The sequence below is a fragment of the Protopterus annectens genome, chromosome 4.part0 (assembly GCF_019279795.1).
Source record: "Protopterus annectens isolate FY-2018-M chromosome 4.part0, PAN1.0, whole genome shotgun sequence".
In the NCBI taxonomy this organism is placed as follows: domain Eukaryota; kingdom Metazoa; phylum Chordata; order Ceratodontiformes; family Protopteridae; genus Protopterus; species Protopterus annectens.
In genome coordinates, this window is record NC_056733.1 from 1898367340 (window position 1) to 1898388102 (window position 20763).

The 20763-nt window shown below is 40.8% G+C and overlaps 1 protein-coding gene across 1 annotated transcript in view; it reads right to left on the reverse strand.

Annotated features, from left to right (window-relative positions):
• CDX1 (caudal type homeobox 1) overlaps positions 1–3085 on the reverse strand; it is a 277703-nt gene extending 274618 nt beyond the window's left edge. The window contains exon 1 of the mRNA XM_044069939.1: positions 2662–3085. Within this exon, the coding sequence (XP_043925874.1) occupies positions 2662–3085 (424 nt within the window). The remainder of the gene's footprint in view (positions 1–2661) is intronic.
• Between the last annotated feature and the right edge of the window lie 17678 nt (positions 3086–20763).

A 20763-nucleotide genomic window follows, 5' to 3' on the forward strand; every position in this document is an offset into this window, starting at 1 on the left:
AAAACAGAGCTGATGAGGCAAGGTGTAACATAAGAAATGTGAAGAAACAATGCTGTTTGTCTATCTAATATGGCACATCGATTTATTTTCTTAATGCTACTTTAAGTCTGTTTGCTTAGTCATACGTTTTATAAAACATGAAAGTCTTTTAGTCTCTACTTTCCCCAACATTATGGTAGTTCTACGTTACAATAGCATAAGAGTACTTCAAATATAAACGTATTTCTAACTTATTCTTACTTATCTGAAGAGCAGATTGTAAAAAAGAAATTTATTTTTGATGACATACAAATTTTCAGGCCTAGTCATCAGAAAAGGAGCATCTTGGCATTACAGTGAAAACAACTAAATGCAGGTACTTTTATTTATTTACTTATTTATTTATTTTTATTTTACATTTGTTTACCTGGAAAGTACAAGTGGACAAAATTAACTTTTTCAGCAGAAGCCCAGGGAGAAAAGTTCCTCGTTTATTAATAACCATAAGATATACACACAACATACTGTTACAAATACTGATTCAATCTCAGATACAAGTACAAAATGGAAATACGTTATACATTTCACTGACACAATCATATAGTCTAGATAGGATATAAAGAATAGCAGTACTGTGATTTGCAGGTTGAAAACAAGCAAGTTAAGAGTACAAATGCTTAGTAAGGGTATACTATTCAAACACAAAAATAACAGATCATGTTCCTTTACTTAAGAATACTAATACACACTCAGTCATCCATCAGGCAAACTGCTAAGAATTTTATATTTATACATATTACATAAAACTGAAATGCTAATCATTGATTCTGACTTCTTTATATCCTGGAAAAATGGTAAAGTGCCCAAAAACTCCCAGCACAGGATCTTTTCTAATTGCCTCTAAAAGCTGCTGAAATACCAGTCTCAATAATTAAGCTTTTACTATTTCTGTCACAAATTATAATTTACATTATTCGACTACTGCTGTTAATAAGATCTTAATAATATCGTTTGTATCTTTATTTTTTAAATTGTTCATTCATTAATAAGGTAGATGAAGTGTACATTTTCAGACATAGCCTGGAAAACAGGGAAAACAAACAACTATAACAGCTACAGTACAAAACAGTAGTGTTGCCTTCATGTGGGTCCAAACATAAATAATGGTGTTATTAATATACACTGAACTGCGGACTATTATCATAATAAACTCGCATAAAACAGTTGGTGAGAGTATAATTCAAGCAGAAACAGAGTAAAATGCATGACTGGGATCATGCTGGTGCATGTGTGTAAACGTAGAGTGAAGAAGAAAGGAGAGAGGTGGGAAAAGAAAGAAGGCGGTAGTACAGGAAGGAAGATCATGTGTATCCTTTTCTTTTTAACTAATTTCCTAAAAGTATATTCCTCTCCTAGCTCAGGTCTGAAAATGGACCACAGTACACAACCCAGTCTCTGGATATAAACTTGATTTACTTACTTTAAATTGGCACTCAGACCATTTTCAGTCGAGGCACAGAGAGGAAATATCCATTAGTGTTTTAAAAATTGCAAAGAATTTACAGACAAAAAAGAATCAGTTTCTTAAAATGGGGTTTTAGAATCAGCCTATGGGTAACAGAATCAAGAAACAGGTTAATACAGTTTGATTTCTATAGGAGTATTATACAGTAATATACAGGTTGCATTGACATATACAGTAAAATACAAATTTAATTTACATAGGAGTGATGAAAAGCAGTACACAGTTATAAATATAGACAGGATTTATTTACATTTACAGGATAAGGTAGGAGAGTTGGAGAGTTAGGGGTTGGTGATAGTCTAGGTATCTGAGAGAGACAGAGCTGGTCAAGATATGAACAAGAACAGAGCCAAGAGGAGTACAGGTATTGTTTTAGGTTGTGCTTAAAGCTAGTTGCACAGATGTCTTGTTTTAGTGTGATAGGCAAGGAGTTCCACTGCCTAAATAAACAAGTACTGAAGAACATTAACACATCTAAGATAGGCCATCTTACTTCCTTTAATAAATATTATCTTTGTACATTTTCAAATAATGCTAAGTAACTGTTGTACACTGTGAGATGTCCAAATTTGTACAGAAGAACATTTTGAATGAATCAAAAATGAACCGTGTTCATCCTTTTTTACACCATTCATTCCAATAATAAAACACATAACCACTTTCATTTACAAAACACCCTATTGCCTGGTGTATATGTAAAGGATCTTGTTTCTTTTCCTCATTTAGTTTTACTCAACTATATTCCTGCTGAACTTAAGTTTATAGCTTACAAAACCAACATAAATCATAAAATATCTAGGTTAACACAGTAGCATTTCTTGTAAAATGGTATTACATGAGTGCATTCTGTCTACGACTAGACTGTCATAAATATAACAAACCGGGTATAATGATAATCATTTAGCATTGTAATGCATTGTAAAACATTCTTTAGAACCTTTGGAACTTGAGATCAGAAACAAATGCATGACATGAAATTATCATGCAGTATTCAATGATTTTTTTTTTCAGGAGCTTTACTATACTAATACATGAATTGCATATAGCAGCAAGAACCCCTACTTTCAGTGAGCTAGCAGCTTGTTGAAAGAGGGAAAAAAGAAAATAAATACAGTTTTTATAATAACAATTTCCGACTTATGACTTATTATGCTCACCTGAGTTACTGGTGGGAACTGTACGTCTCATCCAGTCGTATGGGTTGCGCCTGGTTGCCACAGGCGACAGCTGAGAAACGGTGCTATTGATTGTTGGCGGAAGAAGTCCAGAGCCTGTAGCCTGGACTGGATTAAAATCAGGAGGATTGAATCCAATCTGTGCTGGGCTGCTGGCAGATGGAGCAGGCCCTGGGGCATAAGCATGCCAGTCTTCCCTTGTGGGTGCATATGGTGAGCCCCATGAGCCTGCTGGCTGGCCATGGTGAGGGTCAGTGTTAATCCCAGGAACATGATGATATCCAGTGAAATCTGAATACTGAGGAGGTGCAGGAACAAAATTCTGAGGATTAAGGTTTAAACTCGGATGCCTCACTGAGTTAGGGTACATGTTACTGTCCTTATCCAAGAGATAACTCACGTACATCTTGCCAGAAAAGTCCAGTGAGCATAATGCGTTTCAAAGCAGTGTTTCTCTTCCCTCCAATTTGTTCTGGGTTTTCCTTTAACTAAAATATTCACTTCTTCCTGATTACCTGTTCATGTTAACTTGTTAGCCAGTTCTTAGCCAGTAAAAAGGCACCTCCCTAAGATCAGCCTCTTTTATGGCCCTCACCCTTCCCCCTCAACAACTTCCAGGCATACTCACATTCACTCACACTGCTACTCACACAGTCACCTATTCACTTAGTCATTTGCATTGAAAGACAAGCACACATTTCAAAGACTTTAGGAGCTGGACTATAACTTGAAGATAAGCAGGTGGAAATCACAGAGACTACTGCTGTTTTTCAGACACATTATTTAGATAGAGTTGAGGCAATGCTTATATTGCTCAACATTAAAAAGCTTGCCATATAACACAGATGAACATGTAACCTGTCAAATTCTTTAAAGATAACCTCTGCAAATTAAGTAATGTTTCAATAAACTGGCAAGACTTTATTTTAGCTACACTAAGTCCCTACAGAACAATGGTTTAGGAAGTTTATGGGAAAGGACTTATTGCACTTTGGGTGATTGAGCCATGAAACAATTTCTTAGGAGTGATGTCAGGTGCTGAAACTAACAAAGTAGGACACAGGCAAGGCTGTATGTTAATGTGTTAGGATAACAGCTATGTAAGGGAAATTAGGAAGCTTAGAAAGTGTAAACAGTCACTGAAAGGGCCGTATATTCTGAGCACAGGCAAGGACTGGCAACAAACACAAGAAAGACTATCTTCTTTCTCTTTAAAATTGCCATTTTTCATTGGTATACACCAACTATCTGGACACATTTTAATGGACCTGCTTTAGCCACAGTGCAAGGTCAGATACAAATTCAAATGCAGTAAATAGTTAATACAAATCTTAAGATTAGTCATAGCTCTAAATACAACAAATGCAGGTTGTTTGTATATAAGTTCCAATATTATTATATTAAAATAATTCCTATCCAAAAATAAAAATGCTAAATCCTCTCTAGTCTAGGATTTAGTACAAACTGTAATAATTTGGATTCACATATTTGAGCAGGATGAGTTGTATATCCTATTATCCCTGCTTCTACACCTTTTATATTGCAGAGTTTAAGACTGTAGCTAACATTTTTATAAGCAGCATTTACACAGCAAGAGGTTCTCCGGTTCATTCCTCGGCTGGGGTGCCTTCTGTGCAGAGTCTGCATGTCCTCTCTGTGGTCACGTGGGTTTCCTCCCACATCCCAAAGACATGCTGTAGGTGGATTGGACACTCTAAATTGGCCCTAGGCATGAGTGCATGCATGTGTGTGCCTTCTGTGGAAAGTTGGGCTGACAACTCGACACCGTAAAACTCCACTGCCAATCATGAGCTGACAGGTGATCCGCTGTGGCAACCCCTAACTGGGAAAAAGCCGAAAGAAGAAGAAGATGAAGATGTTAGCTAACAAAATAACTGTCATCTGTGCCACCCTAATTGCAGAATAACATTCACTACTGTTTGTCTCATGACGTGCACAAAAGTTACATAACTGTTTCATTGCATTATTAATGGTACAATCCACATCTCCGTTTGTTGATTTATTTACTGGTACTACTACACACAGCCAATATTCAAGTGGGACCCAGAGTGAAAAGTTCCCAGAAGCAAGTAACAAGCAAGATGTTACATAATTGCATCCTGTTATTAATAGTTAGTTAAATGCAAGATTAATGAAAGAGGTTGGGTGAGCTGGACCATGGCCTACTTAAAATATAGCTCAAGCAATCACTACAGTGGTTCATTAACATGATGTATTAACTAGCAGCAAGAGAAAAAAAAAAACAACACAAAATATACTTATGAGACATACACAGAGGATGTGCAGTAGTAATTGCCACCCTTGACTTCATAGGTTCATAGGTTAATAGGAGGTTACTAGGCTAATGGCTATTGGGTCTTTACAAGCTATGTAAAAAAATTAGTATCCTAGTTGACCATAGTTAGATGGTTGCTGTTTGCAGAATGATACTCTGATCAGCACCAAATGCCCCTGTCCATGAGGGCCATACGTGCCACCCTGGGGTGAACTTGCAGTTACCCGTCCAATTGTCAAGGCTGCACTTAAATAGGGTCATTGAGGAGCTCTGCTTCACATGAAGTGGGAGGTTATTCCAGAGGAGTGGAAATCTCTGGGAGACATAGCTGTCTCTTGCAGAAGTTCTATTAATGTCAAAGGCTATGTTGATATTCCTGGAGTGAGTGACTCTTGCCACGTTTGATTTGCAGATGTGCAGCATTTCCATTAGGGCAGGGTCAGAGACTGCTCTGTAGGAAGGCACAGGTTGCCTCTTAGCAGCCTGTATGATACAGAGTACAGTGACACAGCTTTCAGTCTTTCCATGTAGTTCATGTTATGGATGCACTGAATTTTCTTGGTTAGAAAACTCTGAGGTCTTTGCAACTGCTGCAAGTGTTTGGGGAGCTACATACAGAAGGGAGCATTGTACTCAATCAGTGATCTGATAAGGACCAAGTACAGCAGAGTTATGATCTTTCTGGTCTTGGATGCAATGCCCTTATTTGTGAGATGAGCAGTGTAGAAGGCCTTCCTCACCATAGTGGACACATGGTGATCGAAGTTCAGATTGCTATCAACCTGTGTTCTCAAGTCTCACACCCTAGCCCTGAGCAGTAATCTACCATTACCCAGAATGATACCACAGTATGAGCAGAAAATGATTGACTCCAAAAATTGGCTGTTTCTGGTGTCATTCTAAGGAGATCCAGTATCTGTCTGCCTCAGATGACATGATCGACAGAACTCGATGCTTTGCCAGAGATGGCCTACATATGTCACCCCTGGGATTCCGGGTACAGGCTAACGCTCTTGCCACCCCTATAGCACCTTTTTAGGCAGTATTCCAAAGATTAAAATTCCACCATAACAGTGACAAATAAATGCAATCTGAGGGTCATGCTGCTCAATGCTAGTAGTCTAAATCTCAAGATGCACTCACTCGAAGTTCTCCACAAAATGGAGAATGTCGACATCTGTGCTGTAACTGAGACATGGTTTAAAGAGGCAGAAAGCATCCCTGCGCTCCCAGGCTACAACTCATTCCATACCTTTCATCCCCAGAATACGTCCGGAAGCTCCAAAGGCAGTGGTGTCTCCATATTCTTAAAGGATACACACAGCTAGGTTCATAGGTTCATAGGTAGATACTAGGCTATCTGCCCGAAGGCATTTATAAGCCTAGCCAGAATATGTTGGCTTTCGCCGCCCCCTTAGATTAGTTCCCTGTGCCTCTGTCCAGCAGAGTCACTGAAGTGATCACCGGGGTAAACTTTCTGTTTCCCATCCACTCATCAAGGTTTCTTTTGAAGAGTGTTAGTGAGGAGCTCTGCCTAATGTAGACTGGGATCTAGTTCCAAAGCATGGGAAGTCTCTGGGACAGGAATCTATCCCTCCAGCACATCCTATTTATTGTTGTGATGAGGTTTAGATCCCTAGAGCATGTAGCTCAAGGGGATAAGGTTTTCTTTAGGTGGAGCATGTCCATCAAGTCTGGGTTGTTCATGGCCTTGTATGTCAGGCAGAGATCACCTCTGACTAGGCGGTATGCAACTGAGTACATCCGGAGTTTCTTCAGTCGAGCTGCATAGGGCATCTGTTTGAGGCCAGTGATCCTCTTGGTGAGGTACTTCTGTGGTCTTTCCAACTGTTGCAGGTGTCTTGTAAGGTACATCCCAAATGGGACATTGTACTCTATGATGGGTCTGATGAGTGATGAGTAGAGGGGCACAATGACCTCTTCTGATCTGGATGCAAACCCATTTGTGATTAGGTGGGCCACATAGAAAGATTTTCTAACCACTTTGGCAATGTGATTCTCAAAGGTGAGATTATTATCTACTTGGATCCCCAGATCCCTTATTACGTTTTCCGTATTTAGGGGACTACCACCTATGTGGTAGTTTGTGGGTACTTTGTTTTTTCCAAAGGGGATGACTATGCACTTTTTGGCATTTAGCTTGAGGCCATGATTTTGACACCAGGCATCCATCTCAGTGAGACCCTTTTGGAGGATGTCTGTGTCAGCCGGAGAGTCAGTTATAGCCAATAATTTGCAGTCATCTGCGAACTTGGTCAGCCATAGTCCTCCTGTGCTTGCCTGTACCTCTGAGAAGTATATGCTGAACAGGAGGGGTCCTAGGACTGAGCCCTGGGGAATGCCACTGTAACCGGTTTAGAATCAGACCTAGTTCCCACAACTCTCAACTTGTGGGTTCTGTCCATGAGCTAGTTGGCAACCCATCTTGTGACATAGGGGGTTATGTTGAGGCTGGTGAGCTTGTCTATAATACCAGAATGGGGAATGGTGTCGAAGGCATTTGCAAGGTCTAGGTAGGCTGTGTGTACCACCTTTCCCTCATCTATAACCTTGGTAACTGTCTCAAAGAAGTCCACCAGGTTTAGGAGGCATGATCTGACCTTAACAAAGCCGAACTGGGTAGGGTCCAGTGTTTGGAGGTTCCCAATCTCTCTGTTAATGAGTTCCATGATGATGCGCTCCATAGCCTTGCAGACCAAGCTAGTCAGGTTTATAGGGTGATAATTTCCAGGGTCTGTTGTGGCTCCACCTTTGTGGAGCAGAATAACCATTGCTGTGCACCACTCTATGGGTACGTAGCCTGTGGAGAGGCTGAGTTTGAACAGTGTGTTTAGGTGAGGGGTTAGTTTGTCTTTGAGCTCATGTAGGATGCAGCCTGGGACACCATCCAGTCCCACTGATGCTGTGTTTTTGGCTTTGGAGAGGGCTGTTTTAACCTGAGTGTCTGTGATTTCAGGAACTCTACATTCTTCTGGTATGGTTATGGGCCCTTTTGGGGGTGAGAGGGGGGTGAAGTTTGCACTGAACCTGTCTGCCAGGATGTTGGCAATATCGGTTGTTTCAGTGTATTTTGTGCCATTTTGCACTAACTCCGAGCAGATCTGAGCATTGCCGCTTAGATGCTTGACATAGCTAAAGAATGCCTTGTGGTTATCTTTCAATTTTTCTTTCAAAGCTCGCCTTGAATGATTTTATGAGGGATCATAGTTTCTTGCTGATACTGTTCAGGGATGTCTTCCCTTTTTGGTATTTTACTCTTTTCTGTACTAGTTTCCTCCTTCTATTGTATAGCTTGTTTATGGCAGGAGTCCACCAGACCGGTTTCCTTTTCTTGGAGGAGTGAGTCTTAGTTTTGCTTGGGATGTCATGATCCATGCATTCTTGTAGGTGTCCGTAGAATGCATTAGTAAAGGATTTTGCAGCTTGGACAGCATTGTCCTTCAGCATGGAGGCTTTGAAACTTTCCACCTCGGTCTTAAGTAACGTGAAGTTTGCTTTTGAAAAGTTTTTCACAGTGGTTTTCTTGTCCGGGGGTGGGGGCGGAATGTGGATATCCAAAGTGATTTGTTTATGGTCAGATCTAACCAGTGAGGGGTTGACCTCCAGCGTGAAACACCGGTCGCCCATGTTGGTGATGACCAGGTCCAATATGTTGTCACCTCTGGTGGGAGTGTTGACCAGTTGAACCAGGGCGTTTGAGTTTATAAATTCTAGGAAATGTTGGGCAAGGGAGTTAGTACTTGAGTAGTTCTCTCAGTTAATGTTTGGGTAATTGAAATCATCCAATATTAGGGTATTTTGTAGGACCTTTATGTTTCCTAGTGTTTTCAGAAATGCGCAATGGGAGTCCTGGGACATGGTGGGTGATCTGTAGCAAGCTACAATTTGAATTGCAGTTTTGTCCACTGTTAGTTGCACATGGATGATCTCTGAAGCATCGTGCTGTGCCACTAACCTAGAGGTGTGGGTATCCTTGATGAATATGGATGTGCCCCCACCTTTTGTATTTCCGTTTGGGTTCTGTGGCCGAAATGTATGGTATGAGTTGCAGCCTGGTAGTGTTGGGGTGCTCTCTGGAGCCTTAAACCAGGTTTCTGTTATTGTACATATATAGATTTTTTCCATACTGAGGAGTGCCTCGAGTGCATGCATTTTGAGGTTTAGACTTCTGGCATTGAGTAACATTCCCCTCAGTTTTTTGTTACTTGTGCTATTTATGGTGGTGGGTTTGATTTTTGAGCCTTGCCTAAAAAAGGCACTATGGGGGTGGCAAGAGCCTTGGCCAGTATTTGAAAGCCTAAGGGTGACAGGTGCAAGCTGTCTCTAGTGAAGCAGCGTGGCTTGTCAAGCATGTCATCCCAGGTGGACAGACACTGGATCCCCTTTGAATGACACTAGAAACTTAGCCAATGGTTGAAATTGAGAATTTTTTCTTTATACCATGGTATCATTCTTGGTGAGGGCAGGATGCTACTCAGGGTCAGGGTAATACTGGCCCGGGCTACATGATCAGAGAACTCTTAAATGTCTCTTTTCATGTAGTCCAGGGAAGTATGGCTCAGGTCATTCACACCAACATGGACAATGACAGAGTCATATTTGTACTTGTTCTGGAGTTACCTGAGTGCTTGTGTTATGTGGCAGATCCTGGCACCCGACAGGCAGCTAACAGTAACCTTCCCCTTATTCAGCCTAGTGAGTGGGATGTCAGTGTGCCTGACTATAGAGCCATCTATTACTAGTATGTTGGGTATGTTATTTTGCCTTAAGAGCTGTGATTGCATGGCACACTGGTTTTGTGAAGTATGTGTTTCATGGTTTGTGTTGGGGGGTGAAGGTTACTTGGACGTTTGCTTTGGAGGTCTCTGTTGGTTTTGCAGATTTATATTTAGTGCCTCCGAGTATGTTTTCATGTATTTATGTATGTTTTTTGCCGGTGCTGGTTTAATGGGTCTATGTGAGACTGGTGGTGTGATGCAAGTATTTCACTTCTCCTCTTGACTGTCTGATCCAGTCTTGGGTTGAGAGAGCTTAGCCTCCAGTTTGACTGTATAATTGCATCCCCTCACATGTATTAGTGTTTGGTGGTAGGAGGAGGGGGTTGTCTGTGTACATGAGGCAGTTGTAACATTGCCTCAAAATGTCCAGATTCACCAGTTGGACTGGAGAGTACACCTGAAACTGTCCTTTGGACATGCCTGGATAGGTACAGTGAACTGTTTTATTGGATGTCTGGTAAGATCGAATAAAGAGCCTTGGCCTTCTGTACAGTTCAGGAGGGTCTAGTGCTAGGGTTTATAAGTGCTTGCTATAAGTTTTGAGCAAGTGCTGGGCTGAGAAATGAATGGCTTTAATGCTTAAGTTGAAAGTTTGTCTAGTTTTCAAGGGAAAATTTGAAGAGGAGATTTTGTGGAGCCGGGAATAGTTTTACACTAGCTAACCGGCACTGCCCGGCAAGCAAAACCGGGCAAATATGGTATTTATAGCAGGGAAATGAAAGAGATAGAAATTAGCTCAAAATGGCCAATAAACTACTAATTTCTGGGCTTAAACCCCTCCTCTAAGGACAGATAGGCTGCTCAAAGCTCCCCTCTCTCACAGGTGAACAGAGAAACTTCCTTCTATCCAAGTAAGGTATGGCAAACACAGCGATTTGTAACACAGCCCTGAATTCAGCACTAACCTGAAAACTGGACTATACTAGCTTAGAAAGGTGGGAAACAAGTATATATATATTTTTTGTTTTGTTTTGTTTTTTTTAAAAAAAAAAAAACAGGTACACTAAAAAAAATACTTTAAATGCACAGAAAAGGATACTTATTGTTATATATCGCAGAGCAGAGTTGTAGTCAATGCCCCTAGTAATAAAGCAGGAAGTAACACAAATACAGTAAAAGCAGATGAATAAAGTGCAATTTATATATATATATATATATATATATATATATATATATATATATAAAACAATAGAAAACAAACAAACTGATTTAAACAAGTTACCCAATTAACCAGACAAAAAGCTCAAAACTGAGCCCCATTTCAGCAGTCTTCAGTCAGACAAATTCTAAGTGCACACTCCTGCTACTTGGGTGCAAGGGAACCTTCTCAAAAAAAATGGCCTGGATCAGTGCTCAAGTTATACAAACAAAGCTAGATTCAGCAAGCCTGAATCTGGTCTATGCTACAGCAACAAGGTGCACCAATTTCAAAAAGAAACAGTTCAAATAAGCAGGCACAATTAGCCTGTGACCAGAAATTCCCAGCTCAGAAGGGCAGAATCCAGCCTCTCCTCCCACAAGAGTGCAGACCACAAACCTTCTTAATGTAGAATAACTGGCCTGAAGCCTAAGTGCTTAAGCCAGAACTAATACACTTTTAGAATAGCAGGCACTGGACCTTCAATCAGCAATTCCCAGCTTAGAAGGATGTAAGTTACCTGCCCTGCCACAACAGTGCAGACCACAATCCTTCTTAATGTAAAACAGCCTGTATGAAGCCCAAGTGCTTAAACCAAAAGACTTAGAATAACAGTTCCAATTTAATCAGGCTACTGTCAAGCAGTAATAAATGCAGCAGAATAAATAAAATTGAGTACTTTTAAGAAAAGCAAAATAAAGTAGGAGGAAACACAAATACAGTAAAAGCAGATGAATAAAGTGCAAATATATATTTTTTAAGTACAAGGAGAGAGGAAGGAAGAACCTAAGTGGGCTGGCCTTCTCAAATCTTCTCTCTGTATTAAGTAGTGTGAACACTAGACTCAGAATATGATCTGTATTAAGTATAGTGAACACTAGACTCAGAATATGATCTCACTGTACTCGGTTAAGTGAGCAAATGAGATGGACCCAGGGGGAGTGTTCTAATACATACTTACAGGAGGGGCGGGCAATTCCAGAGCCACCAACACTAATACTAACACAGGAACAGGGACGGTGGGTGTGGAACTAACTGCAGAGAAACACACAGCACACTGTTCAGAAACAAACAATTAGGAAACAGAAAACATGAAAATACAGCACTTTTAAAACTGCAAGTTTGTACTTAACAGAAGACTAAAATACACTACTGCAAGTTTTACTTAACTTCAGCTTCTAATGCAGATGTTTGTAGCCAAGCAAGTCTCTCAGGAGTTGAGCATAAAATGATTTCTCAAACTTTGTGGCTAGCACTTAAGGTATAGAGGAATCCCTCTAGGCTATTAAATATCAGATAATGAAATGATAACACCACCCCCTCTTATAGCAGACAGACACACAGCACACTGTTCAGAAACACACAATTAGGAAGCAGAAAAAAATGAAAATACAGTGCTTTTAAAACTGCAAGTTTGTACTTACCAGAAGACTAAAATGCATTATTGCAAGCTTTACTTAACTTCAGCTTCTAATGCAAATGTTTGTAGCCAAGCAAGTCTCTCAGGAGTTGAGCATAAAATGATTTCTCAAACTTTATGGCTAGCACTTAAGGTACAGAGGAATCCCTCTAGGCTATTAAATATCAGATAACAAAGAAGTGATAACACCATCCCCCTCTTATAGCAGACAGACACACAGCACACTGTTCAGAAACACACAATTAGGAAACAGAAAACATTAAAATACAGTACATTTAAAACTGTAAGTTTGTACTTAACAGAAGACTAAAATACACTACTGCAAGTTTTACTTAACTTCAGCTTCTAATGCAGATGTTTGCAGCCAAGCAAGTCTCTCAAGAGTTGAGCATAAAACTGGGCACCTCTAGACTGGTTTCCCAGCACAATGCATCTGAGATACTTCAGGTACAACTAACACTGGGCAAGACAGCGATACAAGTCATAGCCAGTTACAGAACCCCAAACATGTCCCTAGACTCTCACTCCAAGTTCCTAAACACCCTGGAATCTATCAAGGTCCAACCCAATACTCTCATACTGGATGACTTAAACTACCCTTCCATCAACTGGGAAAACTATTCAAGTACCAATGTACAGGCCCAACGCTTTCTGGAATTTATCAGTTCCAATGCTCTGGACCAGCTCATTCTGACCCCCACTAGAGGAAGCAACATCCTCAACCTGGTTATCACCAACATGGGAGACCATAGCTCTACACCTATAGTCAATTCCTCCCTGGTTAAATCTGGCCCACAAACTGATCACCAGGGAAATCTCCATCTCACCTACACCCCCTGCTAATGTGACCACCCTGAAAAACTTCTCTAAAGCCAACTTTAGGCTCCTAAAAACAGAGGTGGCTAACTTCTTGGCACCCATGCCAATGGAAAATAGCTGAATGGCTGCCAAATCATACACCAATGCACTGTACGAGCATGTACACAAATGCATGGACTTTGCTATACCAAATAAAACTAAGACACTCTCCTCCAAAAAGGAAGCCAATCTGGTGGTCCCCAGCCATCAATAAACTCTACAACAGAAGGAAGAAGCTGTTGTAGAATAAAATGAAGTCAGAAGACTGGAAAACCTCCCTTATCAGTCTCAAAAAAAGCTGAGATTCCTTATCAAATCCTCTAAAGCCAGCTATGAAGGCAGAATTGTGACTGACACCAAAATCAACCACAAAGCCTTCTATAGCTATACCAAAAACCTCAAAGGCAATACCCAGCTTTGCTCTGAGTTATTGCACAATGGCACCTCCTATACTGAGCCAACAAATATAGCCAATATACTGGCCGACAGATTCAGTGCCAACTTTACCCCTCTCACCCCCCCACAAGGTCCCTATCACATTCTCTGTCTAACTATTATACTAGGATTATTGATAAACAAAATTCTAAGGTGTTACAACTTATTGAGGATTGCAACCAATACCAACAGGATAGTTTTTTTCCTCCATTATTATCCAAACTTAGCTCTGATTTGTTGATTTTTGATACTACACTTAAGGAAAGGAAACTTAAAAAATTTGCACGGGATTTGTCTGACTATCAGAAAGGACAACCATTTAAACATGTTAGACATGTCAGATTCCAAAATGCAGAGAATACCAACACATCTAGTTCCAAAAGGAAACTTCCACGTTCCATCTTAAAAGGACGTGGAAATACTATTGATTCTACTGATTATGACACCTCATCAGGAACTGACACTGATACACAGCACACCATGGGGTCCCCTATGCCCAAACGTAGTAATCATACTATCCCTTTAGGGCCAACAGGGGGGGTAGGAGGGGTGGTAGGAAACACAAAAAGGGTTACAAGTCTCCAGAATTTGATGGAAGTACTAACGAACAAGTAAATAATGTCTGTAATATCTCTAACACTGCATTAACACCTGAACAAACATCTTTACTAAATAAAGGATTATCTTTTATCCCCGTTTTTTTTGTTCCTGAAGATAATTTTGCACAAGATTTATTTTCTTTTTGTAGACTTATTAACCTTAAATTGTTTTTTCAGGACAAGGGGGATGAAGAACAGCAACATACGAATGTTTTCAGATATCATGCTTCATCATTTACACCTCCTATGCACCCCTCTGTTGGTCTATTTTTACGTAATGTACTCAGTGACTTACATTTTCAGCACAATTCTGTACAACCAATGCCCAATAATATGACTGAAAGTGACATATCTAGCTTAGATGAACTAGTTAGAAATAAGGAGTTGGTAATTCTTCATGCTGATAAAGGTGGGGCAGTGGTGGTTATGGATTGGAGTTATTATGATATTGAGGCACACCGACAATTGGGTGATGCCCGTTATTATAATAAAATGCCTCTTGATCCCACACCAGTATTTACTGAACAAATCAATGATTTTTTACATTCTGCGGTTGATAATGGGATTATTACAGATAAAACACTAAGACACCTAACCATCACTGACCCTGCCAGACAATTTATTTACTTTCTGCCTAAGATATATAAAGATCCTTTACATCCACCAGGCAGGCCAATAGTGTCGGGCATAGGATCACTTACGGAGCCGCTCTCAGAATTTTTGACCAGGTATTTAAAACCACTTTTACCTTGGGTTAGATCTAGAATACAGGACACGACACAATTTTTGAGCATAGCTAATGATATGCAATTAGAACAGGATTGGTGGCTATGCACTTTGGATGTCAGCTCATTATATACTAACATCCCTCATTGGGATGGTCTTGATGCCATTGAGTATTGGCTTTATAAATCTAACCTGTATCAACCTGGCTTTAACACCTTTCTCATAAATCTAACTGAGCATGTATTAACTAAAAACGTCTTCTTCTTTGATCAGAAATGTTACTTACAGATTAAGGGTACAGCAATGGGGGGCTTCTTTTCCGCCCATATATGCTGATCACTTTATGGCTTACATAGAGGAAATCATGATTTATGATGATACTCACAACTTGTTTCTGCCTGACATTGACATTTGGCGGAGATATTTGGATGACTGCTGGATGGTATGGAGATCAGATATTGGATATCTCCAGGAATTTTTGGAGTATCTAAATGACAACAAATGGGGAATTCAGTTTACTATTACCTATGACCAAAAATCCATCATGTTTCTGGATGTTTTGGTCACAAAAAATGAGGATGATACCCTTAAAACTGAAGTTTATCGCAAATTCCCACAATATAATACTCTACTCCATGCCTCCAGCTTTCATCCAAAACATATAGCCAAAAACATTCCAAAATCACAATTTCTTAGAATTAGACGTAACTGCTCAGACGATGTTACTTTTAAACATCATGCTTATGACTTACATAATAGATTTATGAACAGAGGCTATAGCTCAGGATATGTCACTATGGCACAGAATCATGCCTTGGGTTTGGATAGAGACAATCTATTGATATACAAAAATAAAAATAAATGTTCATCGTCTAACATATTACGGTTTACTACCACTTTTGGTAGAAATACTAATAAATTTATGAACATCATTAAAGATAATTGGAACATACTTAAAGCTGATAATAAGATTCAGCCATTCATTCCGAACACATGCTCTTTTTCTTTCCGTAAAGGAAAGAATCTAGCTGGATATTTTAATCATTATAAACACCATTCTGAGTCTAGATTACCTGTGTTGTATCAAACCACCATTTTGGGCGATAGATTGATTGGATGTTTTCCTTGTGGACACTGTGTCAATTGTAAACACCTTTTAAAGTCCAAGGAATTTACTAGTAGAAACAGTAGTATTGTTTTTGACATCCGCTTTTTTGCCAACTGTAACACAGATTGGGCTATCTATATGGCTTGTTGCAGTTGCCATGCATTTTACGTTGGTCAGACTTCTTGACCTTTTAGACTGCGTATGTCTGAACACCTAAGTGATATTAAATGTAAAAGAACTACCAATGCATTATACAAACACACACTTATACATCCTACAGCTCAATTCCATTTCATTATCATAGATAAACTTATTGGTGACCGTACTTATAAATCTGGCTGGCATAAAAAATTAGATGCTAGGGAGAAAAAATGGATCACAAAACTTGGGGCTTTATTTAATCCAGGACTAAATGAATATTTATGATTGAGTTTTCATATACAATTTTCAAGTCTATATGGTTGTTTTAGAAAAATATAAATATTCATGAGTTCATTGATTAATATGTATTTCTCAACCAATGATATGTTTTCATTTACTATATAAAGATCTGACTACTATTATGCTGTTTGTAATACACTGAAGAAGGCCAGAATCTCTGTTGGCCGAAACCGGTCTGTTTTGCATGTAATGTGGTCTTAGTAGTTTAAATAAACTACTGGTACACGGCTCACTTGTTGCTGGCTATACTTTTTGAATTGGGCTCCTTTTTTTGCCGTGCAACTTCCCGCGTGCAGGGGAACTTGATTTAGGATACAAAAGCTGCATTGCCCAAAGCCAAGAATACAGCATTCATGGGACCTAATAATATCCCTTGCTGCATCCTACATGAGCTACAAAACAAACTGGATCCACATCTGTGTGCCCTGTTCAGTCACAGCCTTACCTCAGGCTATGTCCCTAATGAATGGCACACTACTACAGTCATCCCACTCCATAAAGGGGGAGCAACTGCAGACTCTGGGAACTATCGCCCCATTAGTGTGATGAGTCTAGCATGCAAAGCAATGGAGCACATCATCATGGACCTGCTTAACAAAGATATAGGCAATCTCCAAATTCTTGACCCCACAAAGTTTGGCTTTGTCAAGGGGAGTTCCTGCCTGCTGAACCTGGTTGATGTCTTCGAGGCAGTCACCAAGGCTATGGATGAGGGTAAGGCAGTGCATACAGCCTACCTTGACCTGGCCAAGGCCTTTGATACAATTCCCACGCATAGGTTCATAGGTAGGTACTAGGCTATTGGTCCTAGAGCATAATTAAGCCTAGCCAAGATGTTTTGGCTTGCGCCTCCCCCGTGGTTTAGTTACCTTCGCCACTGTCGAGCAGAGCCACAGAGGTGATTCCCAGGGTGAATTTCCTGTTTCCCATCCAATCATCAAGATTCTTCTTGAAGCGCACTAATGAGGAGCTCTGCCTCACATATATGGGGACCTTATTCCAGAGCAAGGGGAGTCTCTGGGACACGAATCTGTCCCTCCAACAAGTCCAGCAAGTCCTGTTTATTGTTGAGGTCAGGTTAAGGTCCCTAGAGTGTGTAGCTTGGGTAGATTGTGTTTTCCTTAGGTGGAGCATTTCAAGCAATTTGGGGTTAGACATAGCCTTGTATGTCAAGCAGAGATCACCTCTGAGCAGCCGGTATGCAACTGAGTACAGTTGAAGTTTTCTTAGCCTGGTGGCATAGGGCATATGCTTTAGGCCCTTTATCCTCTTGGTGAGGTATTTTTGAGGCCTCACCAGTTGTTGCAGGTGCCCAGTAAGGTACATCCCGAATGGGGCATTGTACTCAATAATGGGTCTAATGAGTGATGAATGGAGGGGGACAATAATTTCCTTATTTCTAGATGCAAGCCTCTTCATGATAAGGTGGGCCATGTAGAATGGTTTTCTAACCACTTTAGCAATGTGGTTATTGAAGGATAAGGAAGGTATCATTGATAAACTAGGCATCAATCCTTACATCACTAGGTGAGTTGTAAATTGGCTCACAGACAGGACCCATAGAGTGAAAACTGTGGATTCCAAGTCAGACTGTCAACCAGTCATGAGTGGAGTCCTACAGGGCTCAGTCCTGGGCCCACTCCTGTTTGGTATCTACTTCTCAGAAGTCCAGGCCAGCACAGAAGGACTCTGGCTGACCAAGGTCACTGATGACTGCAAGCTAGGAGTCATTATCAACTCCCCAAGTGATGCAGACATCCTACAGAAAGGGCCTCTTTGAGACCAATGACTGGTGTTGGAACCATGGCCTGAAGCTTAACGCAAAAAATGTGTTATCATCCCCTTTGGAAAAAACTCAGTTCCCATGAATTACCACACTGATGGAACCCCACTGAACACTGAAGGGGCCATAAGAGATGTGGGCACACAGGTCGACAGCCACCTCACCTTTGACCACCACATTGCCATTGTGGTCAGAAAGTCCTTCTACATGGTACATCTTATAACCAAAGGTTTCGCATCCAAAAAGAAAGAGGTCATCATCCCTCTCTACCCATCCATCATTAGACCAATCATTGAAAATAATGCCCCATTTGGCATGTACCTGATCAGACACCTACAACAGCTGGAAAGGCCAAAAAAGTACCTCACAAAAAGGATCCTATGCCTTAAACACATGTCCTACATGGACAGACTCAAGAAAGTTCAGCTGTTCACAGTCTCTTATCATGTACTTAGAGGTGATCTCTGCTTGACTTACAAAGCCATGTCTGACCCAGTCCTGCTTGAAATCCTACACCTAAAGAAATCCCAATCCCCTCGCACTACACGCTCCAGAGATTACAACCTCATTACCACAATTAACAGAACATGCTGGAGGGACAGAGTCATCTCCCAAAGACTGCCCATACTCTGGAATAAGCTTCCCATTCATGTCAAGCAGAGGAACTCACTGGCCCTCTTCAAGAGAAATCTTGATGAGTGGATGGGTAACAGAAAGTTCACTCCAGGGATCATTCCAGTTGCCCTATTGGATAGGGGCACTGTGAACTAATATCGGGTGGCACTGGTGCCTGGGCAATTTTTTGGGGTTAGACTTGTAAAGGCTCCAAGGCCATTAGCCTAGTACACATCTATGAACCTATCAACCTATGAACCACTGTGTTTGACTTAGAGGGGTGCTATCTATATCATAAATAGCAGAGGCTACTTCTTTGCAAAGAGGATAATGAGGCATTTTTTTGCATTTAGTTTCAGCCCATGGCCCTGGCATCAGTCATTTGTCTGTGTCAGTCCCTGCTGTAATTTGTTGATATCATTGGGGGACTCTATGATTGTGCACAGTTTACAGTCATCTGGAAACTTACTAAGCCACAGGGTTACTACTGCTCATTTTCATTTGTCCATATAACAAAGGGATAAATTCATAATAATCTCCTTCACTTTTTTACAAGTTCATAGGTTCATAGGTTCATAGGAGTGTACTAGACTAATGGCCCTGGAGCCTTTACAAGCCTAGCCTAAAGGATTCCCTGGCAACCTACCCCCAATGTTATTTCCCAGTGTCTCTGTCCAGCAGATGCACTGAAATGATCCCCGGGATGAATTTTTTATTTCTCATCCACTCGTCAAGATTTCTCTTGAAGAGGGCCAGTGAGGAGCTCTGCTTGACGTGTAAGTGAAGTCTATTCCAGAGCATGGGCAGTTTCTGGGTTAGGAACCTGTCCCACCAACCAGTTCTGTTGATTGTGGCGATGAGGTTGAGGTCTCTGACTCATGTGGCATGGAGGGATTGGGATTTCCTTAGATGTAGAATATCTAGCAGTGCTGAGTCTGACACAGCTTTGTAGGTCAAGCAGAGATCACCTCTAAGTAGCCAATATAATACCAAGAAAAGTTGGAGGTTTTTTTTAGTCTTTCTGCATAGGCAAGTGTTTAAGGCCTAGGATCTGCTTAGTGAGGTATTTTTGTGATCTGTCTAGTTGTTGCATATGTCTGGTGAGGTACATGCCGAATGGGGCATTGTACTCAATAATTGGTCTAATGAGGGAAGAGTAGAGAGAGACAATGACCTCTTTCTTCCTGGAGGCAAAACCCTTTGTAATGAGATATGCCATTTAGAAGGATTTTCTGACCACAGTGGCAATGTGATTATCAAAGGATAAGTTGCTATCCACTTGTGTTCCCAGATCTCTTATGACACCTTCAGTGTTCAGTGGACTACCACTGATGTGGTAGTTCAATGGTACTGTGTTCTTCCCAAAGGGAATGACAGTGCATTTTCTGGTGTTGAGCTGAAGGCCATGGTTCTGACATCAGTTACTGGTCTCCATGAGGTCCTTCTGTAGAACATCAACATCATTTGGGGAGCTAATAATGGCTCCCAGTTTGCAGTCATCTGTGAATGTGGTCAGCCAGAGTCCCTTGGTTTTGGCCTGGACTTCAGAAAAGTAGATGCCAAACAGGAGAGGACCCAGGACCAATCCCTGTGGGACTACACTCATGACTGGTCAGTAGTCTGACTTGGAGTCCATTACTTTCACTGTGTGAGTTCTATCTGTAATCCAGTTTGCAGCTCACCTTGTGACATAGGGGTTGATGCCTAATATAGTGAGTTTATCTATGATTCCTGAGTGGGGAATTGTATTGAAGGCTTTGGCCAGATTAAGGTAGGCTTTGTGAACTACCTTGCCTTTGTCCACAGCTCTGGTGACAGATTCGAAGAAGTCTACCAGGTTGAGCAAACAATTTCTACCCTTAACAA